Source organism: Arachis duranensis, chromosome 3, assembly GCF_000817695.3.
Source record: "Arachis duranensis cultivar V14167 chromosome 3, aradu.V14167.gnm2.J7QH, whole genome shotgun sequence".
Lineage (NCBI taxonomy): Eukaryota > Viridiplantae > Streptophyta > Magnoliopsida > Fabales > Fabaceae > Arachis > Arachis duranensis.
Window position 1 is genome coordinate 114,957,365 of NC_029774.3, and position 21,318 is coordinate 114,978,682.

General features: G+C 31.4%; 3 protein-coding genes across 3 annotated transcripts in view; 2 read left to right on the plus strand and 1 right to left on the minus strand.

Moving 5' to 3' along the window:
• LOC107480304 (uncharacterized) overlaps positions 1 to 3,561 on the plus strand; it is a 5,232-nt gene extending 1,671 nt beyond the window's left edge. The window contains exons 5-8 of the mRNA XM_052258439.1: positions 1,451 to 1,564; positions 2,945 to 3,133; positions 3,250 to 3,327; positions 3,475 to 3,561. Of these exons, the coding sequence (XP_052114399.1) occupies positions 1,451 to 1,564; positions 2,945 to 3,133; positions 3,250 to 3,327; positions 3,475 to 3,561 (468 nt within the window). The remainder of the gene's footprint in view (positions 1 to 1,450; positions 1,565 to 2,944; positions 3,134 to 3,249; positions 3,328 to 3,474) is intronic.
• A 4,901-nt stretch (positions 3,562 to 8,462) lies between these two features.
• Positions 8,463 to 12,517, plus strand: LOC107480326 (protein BRASSINOSTEROID INSENSITIVE 1-like). Its single transcript, XM_016100455.3, has one exon. It carries the CDS (start codon positions 8,665 to 8,667, stop codon positions 12,244 to 12,246), a length of 3,582 nt encoding a protein of 1,193 aa, XP_015955941.1. The 5' UTR covers positions 8,463 to 8,664; the 3' UTR covers positions 12,247 to 12,517.
• Positions 12,518 to 19,494: 6,977 nt separating this feature from the next.
• LOC107480303 (uncharacterized) lies at positions 19,495 to 21,318 on the minus strand. Its single transcript, XM_016100433.1, has 3 exons — positions 20,205 to 21,318; positions 19,743 to 20,114; positions 19,495 to 19,646 (listed from the first exon to the last, which is right to left on the minus strand). The coding sequence occupies exons 1-3, from the start codon at positions 21,316 to 21,318 to the stop codon at positions 19,495 to 19,497; spliced, it is 1,638 nt and encodes a 545-aa protein (XP_015955919.1).

The window sequence follows — 21,318 nt, forward strand, 5'->3', positions numbered from 1 at the left end:
GATGGCGGCATTCATGAGAATCCGGAAAGTCTAAACCTTGTCTGTGGTATTCTGAGTAGGATTCTGGGATTGAATGACTGTGACGTGCTTCAAACTTTAACCTGCTGGGCGTTAGTGACAGACGCAAAAGAGGGATTCTATTCTAGTAGGAGCGGGAACCAACCGGTGATTAGCCGTACTGTGACAGAGTGCGTGCATAGTTTTCACTGCGAGGATGGGAAGTAGCCACTGACAATGGTGACACCCTACATAGAGCTTGCCATGGAAGGAACCTGCGTGTGAGAAGAGGATTTCAAGGAAGAGTTGAAATCGGAGGACAAAGCATCTCCAAAACTCCAACATATTTCTCAGTGCTGCAAATCAAAGTAACATTGTTCCCTCTTTTATCAATTCCAGTAATTTCACTTTTAATCCAAATAATCCTATTGACATCCTAACTAAGATTAATAAAATAAATATTGATTGCTTCAAACCAATAATCTCTGTGGATTCGACCCTTACTCACGTAAGGTATTACTTGGACGACCCAGTACACTTGCTGGTTAGTTGAACGGAATTGTGCTCTGAGAAAGTAATCAGTTAGTTAAATTAGTTCTCTTTGGCACATGCCAAGGAGCCTTTAATTAAGGATCACAATTTCGTCCACCAAAGTCATTTCAGTTGTTCCGAATGTTAAAAGAAAATAAAGAATGCTATGAAAAAGTATGTCCGATTTACTTCTAAGAAATATCATATGTTATATAATTTATATGTGAAATTAGTTTATTATTAAAAGATCTTATAATTATTTTATGTCTTAATTCAGGTAGAAGGTTTTAGTAGATGTTGAGGATGCTACTGAAAGTGCTAGATTTGTTTTGCATGATCGTTCCGCAGCGCTCTTATTCAGGAAAAAGCTCATTGAAGTTCTTCGGAATTTTGATGCTGAGCACTCGATATAGATATATATTTCATAATACCAAAACACATATTTTATACTTTTTATTTATTAATGATATTTGGTCTTTTGAGTGACATTCATTTATTTTGGTTGACTTCATTTTTATTTTATACTTTTCTGGTTAATTTTAGGTTGTGTATGCAACCCCTTATCCACCATTCTTTGATGATATAATTGGAAAAGAAATTGTATTTAAAGTAGACTAGAAAAAAGTTGAAAATAGACCAAATGTTGGGACATTTAAAGTAGTCAACTATTCTGATGATCATGTGATTGTAACCAAATTTAAGACAGATCCTATTTCCAGTTTTAGTAGTTCCATTCCATACATTTACTTTGGACTTTGTTTACCGTGAATTGATCTTTTGTTCTTTTAAAGACATATAGTTACCATGCTTTTTTTGTTTTTCCTTTTTTATTTTTATCTTGATCAATTAACATTTTGTATAAAGACTTCTCCCACCAACTGTATTTTTACCGATTTATGAGGATGTCATTCAAAATCTGCAGCCTCATGATGAAATATCATCTCTTGGTAGTAGAATCTCAGTTACTTCTGACAACATGAAATCTATTGAAGTTAATATGGAGGCTTTGGGTGCTGCGTATAACCTTACAAAGCTAGTACAAAATAGTTTAGATTGATTTTGTATAAATATAAATTATATTAAGCATGCTGTTTGGATTCAATTTAATTATTTTTTTCATGTTTCTTTCGTTTTTTTTGGATCATAAAATTCAACAAATTGTAGGATCCTTGTGTTCTGTTGGCTGGTACAATTATATCTATCTCTAATGATAGGAACTGGTAGTACTCAGTTTGTTTGTGTGGTGAAAAAATAGATACCGACCAATCTAAGCTCTTTTGTCACCGTTGCTTGACACATTGTTATGATGGAGTTTTGAGGTTATCTTTTGAACTATGTTCATTTCTATTTATATATTGTTTAATTAGTAGATTTTCGGGTTAGTTTAGGACTTTTGGATTATTTTAAAATATCTTTACTGTTATTTTGTTATTGTAGATACAAAATAAAAGTTTATGTTAATCACGCTGGTGGTTGCAATGCATTAATTCTCTATGATGGAGATGTGCAACACTTAATGGGGTGAAAATGTTCTGAGGTTTTAAGAGATGATGGCTCCTTTATCTTGGTTAGTTTCTTCACGAGTTACTTTTAAACGAGATTAATTTATTATTTATTTGTTACATTGATACGTATAATTTATCTAAAAATTGTGAACTATTCAGATTTGGGTTTTGATAACAACTCATTTATTTCATATGGTGCTATAAGTAATACTGAAAATCTGTATTTTTTACAACTAATATTGAAATAAAATTAGTGAGGAGTTTATTCTTATCTGTGTTATTATACCCCACTTGAATTTTAGTTGAATATGTTTAACATTTAATTATTTATTGTTTGTAATCTAAAACTGATGAGTGAGTTTTTTTCTTGAAATCGGTAATGTATTTAGGAGTTAGTTGTGTGTGTGTATTTTTTTTAGTGGTATTTTTATTTTAAAAAACTTTTATGTCTTGCACGTCACATTCTTAACTTTATTAGAAAACAAGACATTTATTTTAATTTCATTTATGATGCTAAGTTAGTTTCTAATCTTTGAATTATTGATGTTGTATTTCTTATTGGGGATTTAATTCAATAAATTAATAATGTTGATGTTCTACTTTTTTTTTTCACTATGTTCTCTAGATTGGAACTCTTTATCTCTTATATTTTTACCTGTTAAATGATATATCTTTATTCATTTAATGTAAAAAAATTGTTGTGATTAAAAGTGGAAAATTCTGTAAAATTCACTCTGGTGTGATATCAATTGATGGTTTTCTTAATTTATATCTTAAAGATACGTCATGTGTATTGTTACTACTCTTTAATTTGTTCTCTTTCTGTGTCTTTGATTTTTTGGGTTTGATATTCTATTCTTTTTTTTTCTCTGTATATTCAGATACTGATTTCTCTATTCTTCTATTGTCAGAATGAAGAATTTTACTTGGATGCATCCGATTTTTTGTACAAATTGATAGGAAAAAAATTGGTATTCATGGTTGATCATCAGCCCGTTGAGAGTGACACAATATGCCCTGCGTATAATGTTTTTAAAGTTTCTACACATGAGTTTATCTTAAAGCTGATTGAAAGTGTTGAGAATCGTGTTTTGAATGCGGTTAGTTTAGTTTTCTCTATTGACTTCTAAGATATTTTTTAATAAGTGTTTGTTTACTTTTTTTGTATTATACGTAACAATGATATTGTCTTCTCTATCAAAACATGTATAATTAGTGTGCTATTATTTCGGCTTCAAATATGGCTTCTATTGAAGACCATGTTTCACATATTTCTGGTTCAATATTATCTGCTGTAAGTTTTCATCTCTTATTGTATTTCTGACCATTATTTTTTGATATCGCGTTTTTGTAGAGCTGGTTCTTTATTGTTTAAGTATTTCTTCTTTTATTAAATTTTAGTAAATTTAACAGATTTTATTTTTGTTGTCTTATTTCTTAGCACAAATATGTTCATGTGGTGAATGAAATTATTTGCAACAAGAGATTGGCATCCCCATACCGTGATGTACCAAGATCTACAAAGTAAAAACTTGAAGATGCCTTTTCTAGGAGTATAGATGAAACTTGGAATGATAATGAGGAGGCATCATCATCTATGAATATTTAGGATCAGATTCAGTTGATGCTAATGTGATTTGCCTAAAATGTTTAGTTACAATGTGTGATTTAGTTTTTTTTGTGTTAAAGATATGATGTTATAGTTTTCTCGAATTGGATTGTTGTAAGTTGGCTGGACTTAGATATTCTGTTAACATTTTACTTGCTGAAGTTCTAAATTCAAATGTTTCTTTTTATTTGAGTAACCTACAATTTCAGTTGTAACTTTATTAGTAAAGAGTGGAGTTTATGTTCTAATTAAGAATTTTTAGTATATGACTTGCGAAATTGATGCATGCATTTCTATCAGGTGGTTTGGGAGAAGCAATTCTCCCAAAGAATTAAGGTAAATATTTTGTCATTTTCTTTTGGTCTTATATCAACTATATCTGATCATTTGTAATTTATTAGGATTTTTTCGGATATCTTTCTTGTATATATGAATTAACTATTCTTTTTTCCTTTTTATATCGGTATCCGAGTACATTGGTTTCAAAGTGTTGTTTGCGGTGGAGTTACTGGAATTGATGGAGTTGGTTGTGTTAGGAGAATTACTTGCATTTGAGATCTTAGGTCAATAAATTAGCGACTTACATATGTGTATGAAATTTTCTTTAATTATATTGGTTTTGGTTCTTATTTATGTTAATCTTCTTAATTATGTTGTTTATATTTTTAAGTTGTTTTGTTGTTGCATAATTTATGAAGTTGAACAAGATACAATATTCTATAAGACAGGATTTCTATAACCAATTCTAAGTTGTACTCATCAAAATTAATGTTTTGAAAAGCAATGATATTTATGCAAACAATGAAAAGTTAAAAAAAATACTTATGTATTAAATGGTGATAGAATAAATAAATCTATTACATTTAATTAAAAATTAAATAACAAAAATATTTTTTATTAACGTAAAAAATGACAATTTAAGAACACTAAAAAAATAAATTCAAAAGAAGAAACAAAAAATTTCAATATGTACGTTGCCCGGATCTTCTGCTAGTAATAACATATGGCTTGCAATTATATCCCTTTAACCCATTTTTAGTATGTATTTCACTAACAAATTTTATATTAAAAAATGAGCCTATTTTATTGAGTAAAAAAAATAGTGCTCTCGAAAAAATAATTAGACAATATATGCCCGAAGATAAAAAAAAAAAGATTCAAATGTCAGCTTGTCCATTCTCTCTCGAACAGAAGAATGATTTCACCAAATAAAAGGAGAGTGAAACTGGATACACTTTTCCTTTGCATTTATTTTCGTGCCTCGTTTTAAGAAAAAACCTTAGTGACCCGTTTTTTCCTCTCCAAAGTAAACGAGAAGTTTTAATTAGACAGAAAAATAACATCAACAACAATGATAGTTATATTGTGAGGAATGAGCACTATAAAGAAGACAGGAACCACTATCAATCTTGGGAAAAGATTATTGAAAGTGATCCGATATTATTCAAAGATAACTATAATTTTTATTATACAAGATGAGGTATAATTCGATCTTAATTCTTATTCATTAAAATTGATGAATTCAATGATAATTAGAGTTTAACTAACTTATTTTTCAAAGATATATATTAATAATATATAAATAATTTTTTGTTAAATTTTTAATATATTTAATGCATTATAAATATATAAAAAAATGTAATAATTTCTAGTCAAATATTTCTTTTTATAATATTTAAAATATGCTTTTAGAATATAGAATTTTTAATTAGGTACTCTATAAACAAAACTTTAAATAATAAATCACATTTTCTTATAACTCGAGAAATGTTACCACCGTTATTAACGCCATAATAGAAAAGATTTTCTAATTTTTATAATAGATTTTGTAATAGTCTTTTTCTAATTATTAATTTTACCATAGACATGAAAAAATACTATTATAGTATTATATGATTAATAAAATTTTTATTTTTAATTAATATTTAACTAAATTTTTAATATCAAAAGTTAAATTCTAAATTTTAATAAAAAAAATAAAGTGTTGCTAATTATTTTTTATATGTTAACTAGAGTGATGTAATACGCAAAAATAAAACTTTTGGTGTGTAATGTTTAGATCTGAAATTTATAATTGGTGTCAAAGAGATTGTTATTAACTATCTGAGTGGAGAGAAAGAATAATCAGCTCAGATTTATAAATCTGATAATAATCAACACTTCTGTAAATAGTATAATCTTTAGCTGTCTTTATCATGATCTCTTTAGAATTAAATTCTATTTTTATGACAAATTTATCATCTATGACCACAAATAGATCTATAATATCATCGCAAATTAAACATATTTAGACCGTGTAATATATTAATATACAAATATAATTTTCAAATAACTAATTTAATGTGGTGCTCACGACTACAAACTTGCATTGGCATACTTTAAAAATTCTGGAACATTCATGGTATCGAGATCCAAAGTGCGCATGAAAGATGGCTCTTCAAATGGTGCTTACTTACTAGTGCATTAACCACGTACTCTACGTCTAACTCAACACAGCAATCTGCTTATTCTTCATCTGCATTGGAATTAACAAAATCGTAGTTGCCTTCATATTCCTCTTCGATTTCACTGTTATAACTCTCCCAATCGAAATCATGATCAGGTTCTATAATCATATTAGGTAATTGTTCGAACTCCACATACAGCTCAATTATAGACACCATTGATTGGACTTGATAGTAGATTAAGAACATCTCTTACAGAGTTGTGTCATCATTTATGGACATTGTTTGAAATTACACGAACCCACCAAATACTAATATAGGTCGTATGTATAAAATATTTGTCACTCTTTTTAGTATATGAGTAGGGTTGGCAAGGGGTAGGGTAGGGTAGGGTTTGGACTCTACCCTAACCATACCCATGGGATGAAACTTTCATTAAAACTCTATCCTACCTACCTGCGGGTTGAGAATTTCTCAACTCTAACCCTACCCGGACCCTAAAATTTTAAACCCTATCCTACCCTAACCTACCCGCAGAAATATAAAATTTTTTCAAAAGCAAATATAAAATTCAATAATTCTAAATTTCATACATATTAATAAAATAAAAAATAAAAAAATAATGCTCTAAATTACTAAATTAACTAACTAGTTTAGCAGTTGTTCACTTATTGTAAGTCATTACATGAGGGAGGTTGTTGGTTCAACTCTCACCTTCTTCACATACCCAGACCTATCTCTACCCTATTCACAGCAGGTCGGGTAGCCTATCCTATCCGAACGGATTGGGTTGAATTGGGTACCCACGGGTAAGATATCTATTGTCAGCCTATATAGGAGGATCTATATTTTGACAAATACAATTCTTAAATTCATCGAACGACACTATAAAAAAAACAACTATACAAAAATTATTACACATAAATATTTCTAATAAAATTTAACCATTATAATAAATTTTAAAACTAATATTATTACTCATTTTTTATTATAAAAATCAAATTTTTATTTTGATAAATAAGCTAAATTAATTAAACATTATATTCATAAAAAAAACCATACATTTAAAATGGATAAAAAAAAACAACACTCAAAAAGAAGAGAAGTAAGAAGAATAGATTCAAAAAGAGAAGCAAAAAAAGAGATAGATAATTGCAAAAAGATTACATTCACGAATTTTCTTTACCTATAGAGGAGATCGTTATTCACGTTTATAAATTAAATTTTTTTTTTAAATTTTGATAAAACAAATCGGCATTACCGATTTTATGGTTGCAGAGATTTTAAAAAAAAAATTTTCCTACTTCAAATTATTAGTCTCATTTTTATTTGTTTTTTGGTCTTATTTTAAATTATTAGTCTTATTTTCAAAAATTCTTTATCCATACCTAAAATCGTTAGTCACGATATTTTATGATATTAAAAACTTTTATATCAATGTGTTATACCAAATTAATATATTACGCTCATCTGCTTGTAATATTCAAAAAAATTAGCCGTAAAGTATTCGTCGAAAATATTAATTAATATTACTGAATTATGCTGCCCCTGCCATTTCTCAAAAATAAATAAATAAATATTTTTAGAAGAGAAAAAGAAGAGCCTAGGATTAGATATGTCACTGCATCACTGTATCTATGAAAGTGACATTGCATGTGACATGTGTCCACTCTTCAACTTGATAAATAACGAAATTTGGTAAGTGTTTCGGAAAAGAAGAGGCAAAGTTTAATGGTGCTGCTACTGCACTACAGCAACAGTCAAAGGTGCATTATCTCATGTTTGTTTATTTCCGTTTCACACGACGCCGATATAAATTTAAAAAATTGCCTGTATATTTGATATTAAATTAGGAAAAATCTATGGACAGCAATGTTATTATATTTTGGCCAACATATAATTAGGAGAGAAAAGTAAGTTATTTAAATAAAATCTCACACCAATATTATACCATCAAATCATCATTTAAATAAAATCTCACACCAATATCATACCATCAAATCATCATTGATAGTTAATTGATGGCTACCAATCACAAATGTTGCTGGCTCCTAGCATTGCTCATTCAATTATTATACCATGAATTATATTTGCTAATATTAGTTAATTTTAATATTTAAATTCGTGATTTAGAATTAATAATATATAGCGTATAAAAAATTAAAATATAATTCAAAATTAAAAATAAATAAATAAATAAATTTTAAAAAATAGTTAATATTAATAAAAAAATAATTTCCGAACATTAGTCTGTCATAATTTTTTATTTATCCTCTCTTGCTAGTGAATTTTAATTTTCTGAGAAGACCAGTTAATTTAATTAACTCACACAAGAGTATAGTTACCTTTTTCTTTCTTCCCTTTCTCTGAGAGTCTCTCAAAAGTGACTTTTTCTCTCTCTCTCACTCTCTCTCACTCTCTCTCTCAGCCCCTGAACCTGAAGCTCCCAGGCTCAGTCTCCAATGGCACACCTCATACCCTGAAACCAAAGAAAAAGTTGTCTCTGCCCACTCTCACACAGCCACATACTCACCACTCACACCCTCCATACACATAAAAGAAACCACCATTCACCACCATGAACGGTCACCACCACCACTACTCACTCTTCTTCTTAACAACCACAATCACCTTCCTTTCCCTCCATTATCACCCCTCTGTTTCTTCTTCTTCGGAGGTGGAACAACTCATCAGGTTCAAAACCTCTCTCCCAAACCCATCACTCCTCCAAACATGGCTCCCCTCCAACAACCCATGCTCCTTCATCGGAATCACCTGCACCCATTCCCACGTGACTTCCATAGACCTCAGCTCCCTCCCACTCTCCACCAACCTCACACTCGTCTCCGCCACCCTCCTCACCCTCCACAGCCTCATCTCTCTCACCCTCTCCTCCACCAAACTCTCCGCCTCCCTCCTCTCTCCACTTCCAACCTGCACCGCTTCCTTAACCACACTCGACCTCTCCCATAACGGCCTCAACGTCCAACTCAACCAACTCTTCAACTTCTTCGCTCCATGTTCCAACTTGCACCACCTCAACCTCTCCAACAACAACATCGTATCCACCGAAACCGTTACCAAGTCGTTGCAGAGTTCTTTGAATCTTTGGGTGTTGGACCTCTCTTACAACCAGCTTTCTGGTCCCGACGTTATGCCATGGATCGTCTCGTCCGGTTGCGATCCGATTCGTTACTTGGCTCTGAAAGGAAACAGGCTCACGGGAGAACTTGATTTTTCTGCTTGCCGGAACTTGCAGCGTTTGGACATTTCAGCAAACAACTTCTCTTCTATTGTTCCTTCATTTCGGGAGTGTTCTGCTTTGGAGTATCTCGATATATCGGCAAACAAGTTTTCCGGCGACGTTGCCGGTGCTCTCTCCGGTTGCGGGAACCTCACCTACTTAAACGTTTCTAGTAACCAGTTTTCCGGCGCGGTTCCGTTGCTTCCCGCAGGGAGCTTGCAGTTCCTCTATCTCTCTGGAAACAGTTTCTGGGGGGAGATCCCGGTGAAGGTCGCTGGGCTGTGTTCGAGCCTCGTGGAGCTTGATATCTCGTCGAACAACCTCACCGGCACAATTCCGATTGAACTTAGCGATTGTTCTTTGTTGAATTCAATTGTTCTATCCCGGAACAAGCTTTCCGGCGAGTTTCCGGTGGAGACCTTCGCCGGTATGAGTAGCCTGAAGAAGCTCTCTGTTTCTTTCAACGAGTTTTCAGGTCCCTTGCCACAGTCACTGTCGAAATTGGCGAGTTTGGAGTCGCTGCATATGAGTTCTAACAACTTTTCAGGTTCAATTCCAAGAGGACTTTGTGATTATCCTGGGAATATTTTGAAGGAACTGTTCTTGCCAAATAACATGTTATCAGGTTCTATTCCATCCACAATCAGCAATTGTTCTCAGCTTGTTTCGTTGGATTTGAGTTTTAACTACTTTAAGGGCACCATCCCTTCAAGTTTAGGATCCCTCTCGGAACTCCGCGATTTGATCCTTTGGATGAACATGCTCACTGGGGAGATACCACAAGAGTTAACGAATGTTAAGCCTCTTGAGAATTTAATTCTCGATTTCAATGAGTTGAGTGGTGAGATTCCTTCTGGCCTAAGCAACTGTGGTAACTTGAGTTGGCTCTCTCTTTCAAATAACCGTCTCACAGGGGAGATTCCGGCCTCTATTGGCCGGCTCTCGAAGCTCGCTATACTTAAGCTGAGTAATAACTCGTTGTCTGGGAGGATTCCGCCGGAGCTTGGTGATTGTCACAGCTTGATATGGTTGGATTTGAATACTAATTCGCTGACCGGTTCGGTTCCTGCCGAGTTGTTCAAACAATCTGGCAAGATAGCCGTTAACTTCATCAGCGGGAAGACTTTTGTGTACATAAAGAACGATGGCAGTAAGATGTTCCACGGGGCAGGGAGTTTGCTGGAATTTGCAGGGATCAGGCAGGAGCAGCTGAACCGGATTTCGAGTAGGAACTCGTGGAATGTGACCAGGGTTTATCAAGGTAGCTTAGGTAAGCTCTTGCCACCAACTTTTAACAACAACGGTTCAATGATTTTCTTGGATGTTTCGCACAATATGCTGTCTGGTAGTATTCCTAAGGAGATTGGTAGCATGAACTACTTATACATTTTGTATATGGGTCACAACAATATATCCGGGAACATCCCACAAGATCTTGGAATGTTGAAGAATCTTGGCATTCTTGATCTCTCTAGTAACAGGCTTGAAGGACGGATTCCTGAAAGCTTGGCAGGCCTCTCGTTTCTGACGGAGATAGATTTGTCCAACAACTTTCTCTCCGGACTGGTTCCCTCGTCGGGACAATTCTATACTTTCCCGGCTAGCAGATTCCTCAACAATTCCGGACTCTGCGGTGTTCCTCTGGCTCCGTGTAAGGACGACTCTGCATCCGGCGCCAATGGACAGCGGCACAAGTCTCATAGAAGACAGGTTACACTTGTAGGGAATGTGGCCATGGGATTGCTATCCTCACTCTTCTGCCTCTTTGTTTTGGTTATAATCGCCATCGAGACGCGAAAGAGGAGGAAGAAGAAGGAGCCTGCGCTTGATTTCTACGTTGACAGTCGATCTCATTCGGGGACGGCCAATGCAGGGTGGAAGATGATTACCGCTCGCGAAGCACTCAGCATAAATCTTGAAACATTTGAGCAGCGGCCGCTTCGGAAGCTCACATTCGCGGATCTTCTAGAAGCTACCAACGGATTCCATGATGACAGCATCATCGGCTCGGGAGGTTTCGGCGTGGTGTATAAGGCCCAATTGAAGGATGGAAGTGTTGTGGCCATCAAGAAACTGATCCATATCAGTGGACAAGGGGACAGAGAATTCACTGCGGAAATGGAAACAATAGGGAGAATTAAACACAAGAATCTGGTTCCTCTACTCGGTTACTGCAAGGTTGGGGAGGAGAGGCTATTGGTTTATGAATACATGAAGTATGGGAGCCTGGATATTTTGCATGACCAGAAGAAAGCAGGGATCAAGCTGAATTGGGCGGCGAGGAAGAAGATTGCGGTCGGAGCAGCCAGAGGATTAGCTTTTCTTCACCATACTTGTAACCCAAACATCATTCATAGAGACATGAAATCAAGCAATGTGTTGCTTGATGAAAATTTGGAAGCCAGAGTTGCTGATTTTGGAATGGCTAGGCTAATGAGTAACGTGGATACACATTTGAGTGTCAGCACACTGGCCGGAACACCCGGCTATGTTCCACCGGAATACTATCACAGCTTTCGCTGTTCCACTCATGGCGATGTGTATAGCTTTGGCGTGGTTCTGTTGGAGCTTCTTACGGGGAAGAAGGCCACGGATTCAACTGATTTCGGCGATGACAACCTTGTGGGGTGGGTTAAACAGCATGCCAAACTCAAGAAAAGTGATGTGTTTGATCCTGAACTCAGGAAAGAGGATCCTTGCCCTGAACTTGAGCTTGTGCAGTACTTAAACGTTGCCTTTGCTTGCTTGGATTATCGGCCGCGGCGGCGTCCCAATATGATTCAAGTCTTGGTTATGTTTAAAGAAATCCAAGCAGGGTCAGGTATGGATTCACAGTCTACTATAGGTACTGAAGATGTGTGCTTTGATTCAGTTGAAATGGTAGATATGAGCATAAAAGAAGCTCCTGATTCCTGAATTAAGCAAAGCTTTTTAGCTTTAGGCAACAACAAATATAATTCAGTAACATTCAAGAGAGGATTCTTTATGGGGGGCAAATGAAAAAAGAAGGAAGATGATGCAACTCCCCAAGATTTTTTTCCTTCTTTCCCACTTCAAATTTTTAAGGGATAGAAGGGAATTAGCTTGAGTCTCTACCATTTGATGTGTGTTGTAATGTTATTACTTCATGGGAAAAGGTGATTAATTAACCTCTGATAAGTATTGTATTTGTATATAGTTAGCTTCATGACTGTTTCATTGATCTTTTGGCCCTTCCTTGAAATGTTACATCTGGTTTCACTAACTTTTCTTCAACTAAAACGTTTGCTCCAGTGTGCATTCTGATTTGCTAGGTCACAACATTTCTTCAAATAAGAAAACACAATAAATAATAACAAAATGTTTTAGCTACTTTCCAAAACAGATTTGTATCTTTTACAAAGTTGAACTTCCCTTAAACATACTGATTGAACCGTCTTTGAACAGAGTCAATCCTCATTCAGTCATATATCTGAAAACCTTTTACATAAAATATTTAGATCTTTTTTGTCTCTCATAAGTATAAAGAATCTTCAACTGACACATGAAATTAAAAAAAAAAAGAAAAAAAACATTCAGCTGATGAATGATTGCTTGTTTATGATTCAAAGAGAAAGATGAAAATGGCAGAAATGAATAGATTTTGTCTGTTCTCATGCACGTACTATGCTTTCCACGTGAATATGGACCACATATGCTGTAAATTATTTACTTTCCCAGTGACTGAGACAATGCGTCCTTGTAGGACTAGTGGCGACCCACCTCCTATTGTGTTTGAAAAATCTTATCCCAGAATGTCCTCATATTGTAACACAACCTTCTTCTATAATTACGTATGAATTATGTGCTTCATTATTATGAATATTATCCCATCACACACTCATTAAATCATTATACATCCAACTTTTCTGTATAATCACTGTTATTATCTAGAAAAACCTTATTTTAATAAAGCCTAGATAGGATTCTAATCAAATCAAATCATGGTGCTTATTAATGTGTTGGTCAAATAAATTTGAATAACATAAAAAACTGTTATAATTTTCAATCTAACAATAAGGATCCACTATTAATTATATTTTTATCTAACTATCTATCAATTTAATGGTCTTATCGTATAAAGCTTCAACACAGAAGAATCTGTTCCTGATTCTATCATGACGGTAATATGAAGTAAGGTTACATAATAATGAAAATGAAAAAAGCTGGACAATAATGGTGGCAATAATAGAGGTGCTCACTTGTCATATACATGGTGATGAAAACAGTGAAAAGTACGCACGAAATGTGGTTGTTTTATGTTTTGTTTTTTTATTCACTGAGATTGCACTTGAAGGTTCGAAGAAATAATAATACATCTGATGAACCAAGACCAAGATGTACCCTACTATTTACCTACCCTCTCTCTCAGACATTAAATACTTTATTTCCTTCCGTGACCGTGAACCTCCATGTCCTTCATAACATGGATACATAATGTTCATCATTCATCGACTTAATCAATTTTGTATTGTTTCGTTTCTTCTATCTTACCTTGTTAACTTCAGTTTCGTGTTCCTTCGTCATTTTCTTTTGCTAAACTCCTGTCTTTTCCTGTTCCCTTGTCTAGGTTGCAAGTTACATCTCTCAATTTGCTTTTATATACTTTATAATATTTGTGAAAATTTTTAGCATCCAATAATGTTTGCATTATTTTTACCACTCATCATCATGCATGTGACTCATCCGATCCGGACAAGGACAATAATAGATAAAATAAACTAATTAAATAACTTAATTAGATAAAATATATTTCTAAATTTAGTTTAGATGTAGACCACTTACTTAAATTATATAGAGTAAAGCATCGTTTTTATCCCCAACGTTTGGGGTAAGTCTCAAAGTTGTCTCTAACGTTTCAATCGTCCTATTTAAGTCTCTAATGTTTCAAAATTGACTCAATATTGTCCTGCCGTTAGGAATCCGTTAATAAAATTGACGGCAGAACAAAATTGAGACGATTTTGAAACGTTAGGGACTTAAACAGGACGAAAACGTTGAGGACAAAAACGATACATAGAAATAAATTTTAATTTTATTTTTAAATAATATCAATTTTTTAGTGTACATAGTATTCAATTATTTTTAATCACATTTACACTTAATCACATTACTTTCATTCTAAATAAATTTATTTTTTTAATTTTACACTTAAAGTAATGTAATTTTTTATAAATAAATAAATTTTACATTATTTATTTAGAATGAAAGTATAAAATTTATTTATTTATAAAAAAATTATATTACTTTAAGCGTAAAATTATAAAAAAATAAGTAATGTGACTAAGTAATGAAAGTAAAATTACATTATTTAGAATTAAAGTGTAAAAGTATAAAAAAATTAATTCATTTTGAATGAAATTGTAAAATTATAAAAAAAATTATAAATAATGTGATTAAATAATGAAATTAAAATTACATTATTTAGAATGAAAGTATAAAATTTATTTATTTATAAAAAGATTACATTACTTAAGCGTAAAATTATAAAAAAATTAATTTATTTAGAATGAAAGTAATGTGATTAACTGTAATTTAAAAAATAATTGAATATTATGTACAGTCAAAATTAATATTATTGAAGGATAAAATAAAAATTTATTTCTATGTATCGTTTTTGTCCCCAACGTTTTCGTCCTATTTAAGTCCATAACGTTTCGAAATCGTCTCAATTTTGTCTCGCCGTCAATTCTGTTAACGGATCATTAACAGCAGGGCAACATTGAATCAATTTTGAAACGTTGGGGACTTAAATAGGACGATTAAAACGTTAGAGACAATTTTGGGACTTACCCCAAACGTTGGAGACAAAAACAATACTTTACTCAATTATATATTATTTTAGTTTCGATTCAAAATTGCCCACTGTTTTTTTTTAATCAATGTACGATGCATGATATTTAATTTCTAAGTAGTATTTTTATCGGTAATAACATTACTGGAATATAAATCTTTTAAAATTATGTCAATTTTATCTTGACATTATAGATTATAATACAAAAGATTTATAAAATTAAAATAATTTTATAAAATGGTCGTAAGAAACAAAAGTCTCCGTTGACTAAGAAGACCAAAATTTTCGTAAATAAAAAAAATCAAAATAATAAAATTTTTAGTTATTATTTTCATGTGAAACTGTTTAATTTTTTATTAATAATTAATTTTAATATTTGTTATCTAAAATTTAAAAAAATTTTACGTATATACTTTTATATTTGATTAGGTGTTAAGTCTGTTATACAAATAAAAATAATTAATTTTTATGCTTGTTGTTTAAAATTATTTTTTTCTATGTATATAAAAATATAATTAGATATAAGCATAAAAAAATTATATTGATAGTTATAAAATTAACTCAAAATTTTTTTTAACAGTTGAATCTTGATTCTAATTTTTAATCACAATATTAATATTTTCTTCAAATTATATGTAATAAATATTTGAAAGAAGAGAAGCGAAAAGAAAATATAGATTAGAAAGATAAGCGTGAAAACTTAAAATTAAACAAAAAAACTAAAAAAATATGTATATAATAATATTATTTTTATTTGAATTATATTATTTTGTTAATTTTATTTTTTGCAGAACATAAAAATAGAAAAAAATAGAAAATAAGAGAAAAGAGAGAAAAAGATAAAGAAGAATGAGAGAGGAAGTTTGTTAATTTTAGAAGAAAAATAATTATTTTAATTGTAATGAAAATATATTTGATGACATATTTTGATTTGTCAAATTATTAATATAAAATATAAATTATATATAGAGTGTGAAGGAGAAATAGAAATAGAAATAGAAAAGGAAGAGAAGTAGATGAGAAAATATAAGGAGTTGATTAATTTTGGAAAGAAATATTTTTTCTCAATTTTATTAAAAAAGTGTCATGTGACGACACATTTTGGTTATTAAATTAGTTAGTAATATATAATATATAATGTAGTTATATTTTAATTTTAATTCCCTAGTGCACAGAAGACAATAGTACTGAGCAGAAAAATCAATCACGCGAAGAAATTTGGAATTGAAGAAAAGGAAAATCGAAACGTACCTTTCGGTTTTATGTAGTCGATTATTGCAGATCATATGATTTAGCTAAGTTGTCGTATCCCAAACTATTAGTCGTCTGAAGAGTGATGAATCCTAGCCATGTGAAAAAAATAGCCTTGTACAGTTAAAATATAACTTAAACAGTATTGTTGACCCAAAACTTGCAGTCTTTGATAATTTTTTCCGGGTAAACGGCAAGACAGCTTTCTTAATATGGATGTTTTTAGTTAGAGAAAATTTCATTTTCATCTTACGTGATTATAAAATGATACTTTTTTTTATTTATAAAATATATATTTTAACCAGTGACTGACACACACGAAATAAAAATTTCAATGGAGCTGAACATGAAATGGGTCAATCTTTATCTCTCTCTTCTCCAATTTTCTCGAATTCTCCTCGTACACATAATCAAAATACTGATAATCAAAATACTGATGGACAAAGGTTAAGAGAGAAATAAAACTTTGAAATAAATAAATATTGGTTGATTATTGACAAAAAAAATTGGTTTTCGATTTTTATTTTATATGTTATTTATAATTTAATAAATAAAAATTAATTTATTAAATAGTATTTTGGTAAGTAAAATTTAATGATAAAAAAATAAAATTTTTGTTAAAGGATATTTTTGTAAAAAATATTTTTTTTGAAAAATAGATAAAGTTAATATTAGTTAACACAAAAAATTTAAAATAGATTAAAGATGAGGTTTTTTAAAAGTTATAAGGGAAGAGAATATACATTTTATAAATAGAGGGAAGGAGAACGTCAATTTAGCATCTCGTAGGAGAGAGAAGTAAAATTTTCTCTTTTAATAAATATCCATCTTTAACTCCTCCCGAACAATTACTATTTTGAGAAAAATAAAATTTTAAAAGTTATCTAATAAAAAAAATTAAAATTTATTTTATTTAATATTTATTAAAATTAATAAATATTAAAAAAACAAGTTTGAGATGTTTTTTTATAGCATTACTGAATTTAAAATATATAAATAATAACACTACAAGCCATAGGAGTTTTATTGACAGTCGTACCGATTGCCAAGACGTTGGTAATTAATTTTAGGTTTAATTATTCTATTAGTGTGTATAATTTTTTATATTTTTATTAAATTTATAATTAGGTCATTGTATTTTTTTTAATTTTATAAATAGATTCTTATTAGTGTAAAACATGTTAGAGTTAATAGAATATTTTTCTGCAAATTTAAGATATTTATAATTAGAAAACAAATTATATCTTTGACTAAATATTTTTTGAGAGAAATATTTTATTTATTGTAATATTTTTAATACAAAAAAATTTAATTACAAAATTAAAAGTATAAAGTATCTAATTATAAATTTAATAAAATTATAGAGATCAATAAAATAATTAGACCTTAAATTTGTCGACAATTGTGTCATCGATAAAGATATTGGATAAGTTGACTTTGAAATATCCAACAAATATTACAGACATCTCAGACTGTCGATAATAATAAAATAATAATACCGACAGCAAACACCGTTGATAAATTAAACGGTTAAAATTATAGGAAATATTTTAAGTGCATCGGGAGTATCGGTACACCAGTTGTTTTAACTGTTGATCTGAATTATAAAAAATATATATAATATATATTAATTAAAATCAACGGTTAAAACAACTGGTGCACTGGTACTCTCCAGTGCACTTGAAATGTTTCCAAAATTATAAATCTCATATTAGTCATCGGTAGAATTACATGACAGAAAAAATATTAAAAATAAGTTAAAGTTAACGATCGATAATATTAAATAAATATTTTAAAATTTTTGGAAATTATGCAACACTGATGTGGCTAAGCCGTTGATAAAATTGATTCTTGTTTTGGGTTATATATATTTATTATTTATATATTCAAACACTTAGTTACACCATTTAACTATCTAAATAAAATCTTACACCAATAAATGATATATAAAAATGTTTTTTGTCAAATTTGAATAACTAGTAAATGTACAATCTTATTACAAATTTAAAAACAACAATCTAACGAACAATCTCGACTATTCTGGTAGCAAGTTTAGTCTCCAAATATCACTGAAAATCTGCAACAAATCACAATTGAACAACAGTCGAACTCATAAAGTTAAAAAGTCGGGGGCACTCAAAACGATCTAATAAACGAGATTAATAAAAAAAATTAAATCGATTAAATTGAAGAAAAATTCACCACAAACATAATGATAATGCCAAAATTTTGATTATTAGAGTTCCGACGATAGAGAAATTTTAGAAAGAAAGTGCGATGAGATGAGAGAGTGAGAGTGTTGAATGAGAGAGAGAGAGAGTTGTGAAATGAGGAAGAAAGAGAATGAAGTTGTATTGCTTTAAATTCAGCATCACCTTTACTGACGGACGAGAAGATCGTCAGTAATAATAAATGAGTACTGCTAGGAGCCAATGGTCTAAGTGTACAATGTGTATAATAGACTATTGAGTTACAAAATGAACATCATCCATACTATCCAGAATAACCATCTGAATACTAGGGTAATAAACATCTCAGGTCTTGAAACCACTCATCCTGATTTTGGGGTTCACCAAGGATCGAACTCTTGACCTTTCGAATCTAGAACTCTAATACCATGTCATGATACCATCCTAAAAACTTCAATTGATGGAAAAGAATAACACTAATAGTTATATCTCTAATACTCCCTAAACCTCCATTGTACACATTGTACAAATATTCCATTGGCTCCCTATCCTTTCTCATAATAAATACCAAGGTTGCGAGAACCGGACTGGTCAATAAACCGATGAGGTCAATGGTTCAATAATTCACTGGTTCGGTCGGAGTTCAACCGGTTTAATAAAATATTAAATAAAATTATTAAAAAACCTAAAAATAATTTTAAATATATAAATTCAATAATTTATAACTTAATAAAATTTAAATTTTCACATAATAAATTATCCATAATTTAATATTAGAGGTTCACAAACAACTTCAAACATCAAAGTTTATAACTAAACCAAAAAAAACGCACATAATGACAAACCCATAATGTTCTACATTCAAAAGAAACAATTACTAGCAAGTTTTCAACTAATCAAAGGTGCAACTCATCAAAAATCATAATTATCATTAAGTGTTCCAATATCTCCATCATAAATAGGTGATCCAAAGCCACCATCATCAGAAGTACCACCAAAAGAAGCTGTATTTGAAGAATCAGCAACATTAGGCAAATCCACATTAACTTCCATATCTCCTCCATCTAATAAAATAAAATAGAAAACCAAGAAAAAATTAAAGTTATAACTTTACAACAGATATCTTTAGTAAATGAAATAAGTTTTGCTATTTCAATCACCTTTAGGATATGAAGGCATAGCATTATCTATGTAAATTAAATTTTCAATGCCTTCGATGTCTCCATTAGTAAATTCAGGATCATCTTCATCCAGCATTATCCAAAAATCTACTATGTCAATGCTTTGAACGTCAATTGGATCATAATTCTTCTTCTTGCGATGCATTCTAGATTGAAGGCGTAGATTATAAGTCACATAAACAATGTCACTTAGCCTTTGATGCTCTAATCGGTTCCTCCTCTTTGAATGGATTTGTTCAAAGAGGCTCCAGTTCCTCTCACATCCGGATGATGAAGATGTTTGATGAAGAAGACGAATTGCCATTTTTTGCAAGTTAGGAGCATTCCCACCGTGTAGCCTCCACCATTCACCTACCAGGATATGAAAGTCAAACATCAATTCTCATTCAATATTTAAAAAAATCTTCAAAGTAAATTGAACATAGAAATATAATAACTTACCAGGTTCAAGTCTCTTAATTTCTTTCAAAGCACTTTTCCTTCCAAAACTTTCTTTTCGATCTCGATACAACTGTATCTCTTGCATTGTAGCAACCGAGTCATCGCAAAGAGTTTCAATATCAAATAAATCAAGCAAAGACCTCAAGATATTTGCCTTCTCAACAAACCCCTCACTATAGAAGAAATCTAGATTCAAAAAGTATGCTGCTACATGGAGGTCACGCTTCAAATGCTTATCCCACTGCATTTTCAAGATACTTGTATAAGGTGTGTATGCAGATTTTCTATTTCTAAACATTGTCTTGATAGCAATTTTGGCTCTTTGCCTGTTCTCATACATAATACCCAGAGAAGGTTTCTCATCAGCATCAACAAGCTTCAATAACTTAATAAGAGGACCAACAAGCATAACAGTAGTAATACAATCATCCCAAAACTTACTATCCAAGATAATTGAGCTAACCATCTTCCCATTGACACTCTTGGATAATTTATGAGAAATGAAATATTTGTCCACCACCAATGTTTGCAAGTGTTCCTTATGATCATATATACTTTTCAAAGTAATGAAAACAGTAGCAAAACGTGTAACTCCTGGTCGAACAATTTCTTTCCAATCTTTTCTTTTTCTAAGCCATGACAAGAAAATCATATGATTGTAAACAAACACAGTCATTTTTGAAGCACAAGAGGCAAGGTCAGATATGTGAGGAATACTTGCTATGTCTTTCAAAATAAGATTGATGCAGTGAGCAGCACAAGTAGACCAAAAAATGTTTGGATACTTTTCATGAATGAGTTTTCCAGCAGATACATAATTCGCAGCATTATCAGTAATCACATGCACAATGTTACTAGACCCAACCCACTCAATAACCTCAGCAAACAATTTAAACAAGGTATCGACAGTTTTTATCATATCAGAAGCATCATCAGACTTAACAAATGACATACCAGCAGGACAATAAACAAGAAAATTAATTAACGTATGCTGCCTTTGATCAGTCCAGCCATCTGCCATCAGTGTACAACCAGTGCTTTTCCACGAGCTCCTATAGCCTTCAACAAGCAACTGACACTCCTTCTTAAGATCGGCTAGCAAATGAACTCTCAT

What these genes read in the sequence shown, in the direction of transcription:
- LOC107480326 (XM_016100455.3), top strand. Translation starts at nt 8,665, where the DNA reads ATGAACGGTCACCACCACCACTACTCACTCTTCTTCTTAACAACCACA.
- LOC107480303 (XM_016100433.1), bottom strand. Translation starts at nt 21,318, where the DNA reads ATGAGAGTTCATTTGCTAGCCGATCTTAAGAAGGAGTGTCAGTTGCTT. An exon ending in AATTAAGAGACTTGAACCTG is followed by an intron (nt 20,115 to 20,204) that starts GTAAGTTATTAT and finishes ATATCCTGGTAG; the next exon opens with GTGAATGGTGGAGGCTACAC. An exon ending in TATGCCTTCATATCCTAAAG is followed by an intron (nt 19,647 to 19,742) that starts GTGATTGAAATA and finishes TTATTTTATTAG; the next exon opens with ATGGAGGAGATATGGAAGTT.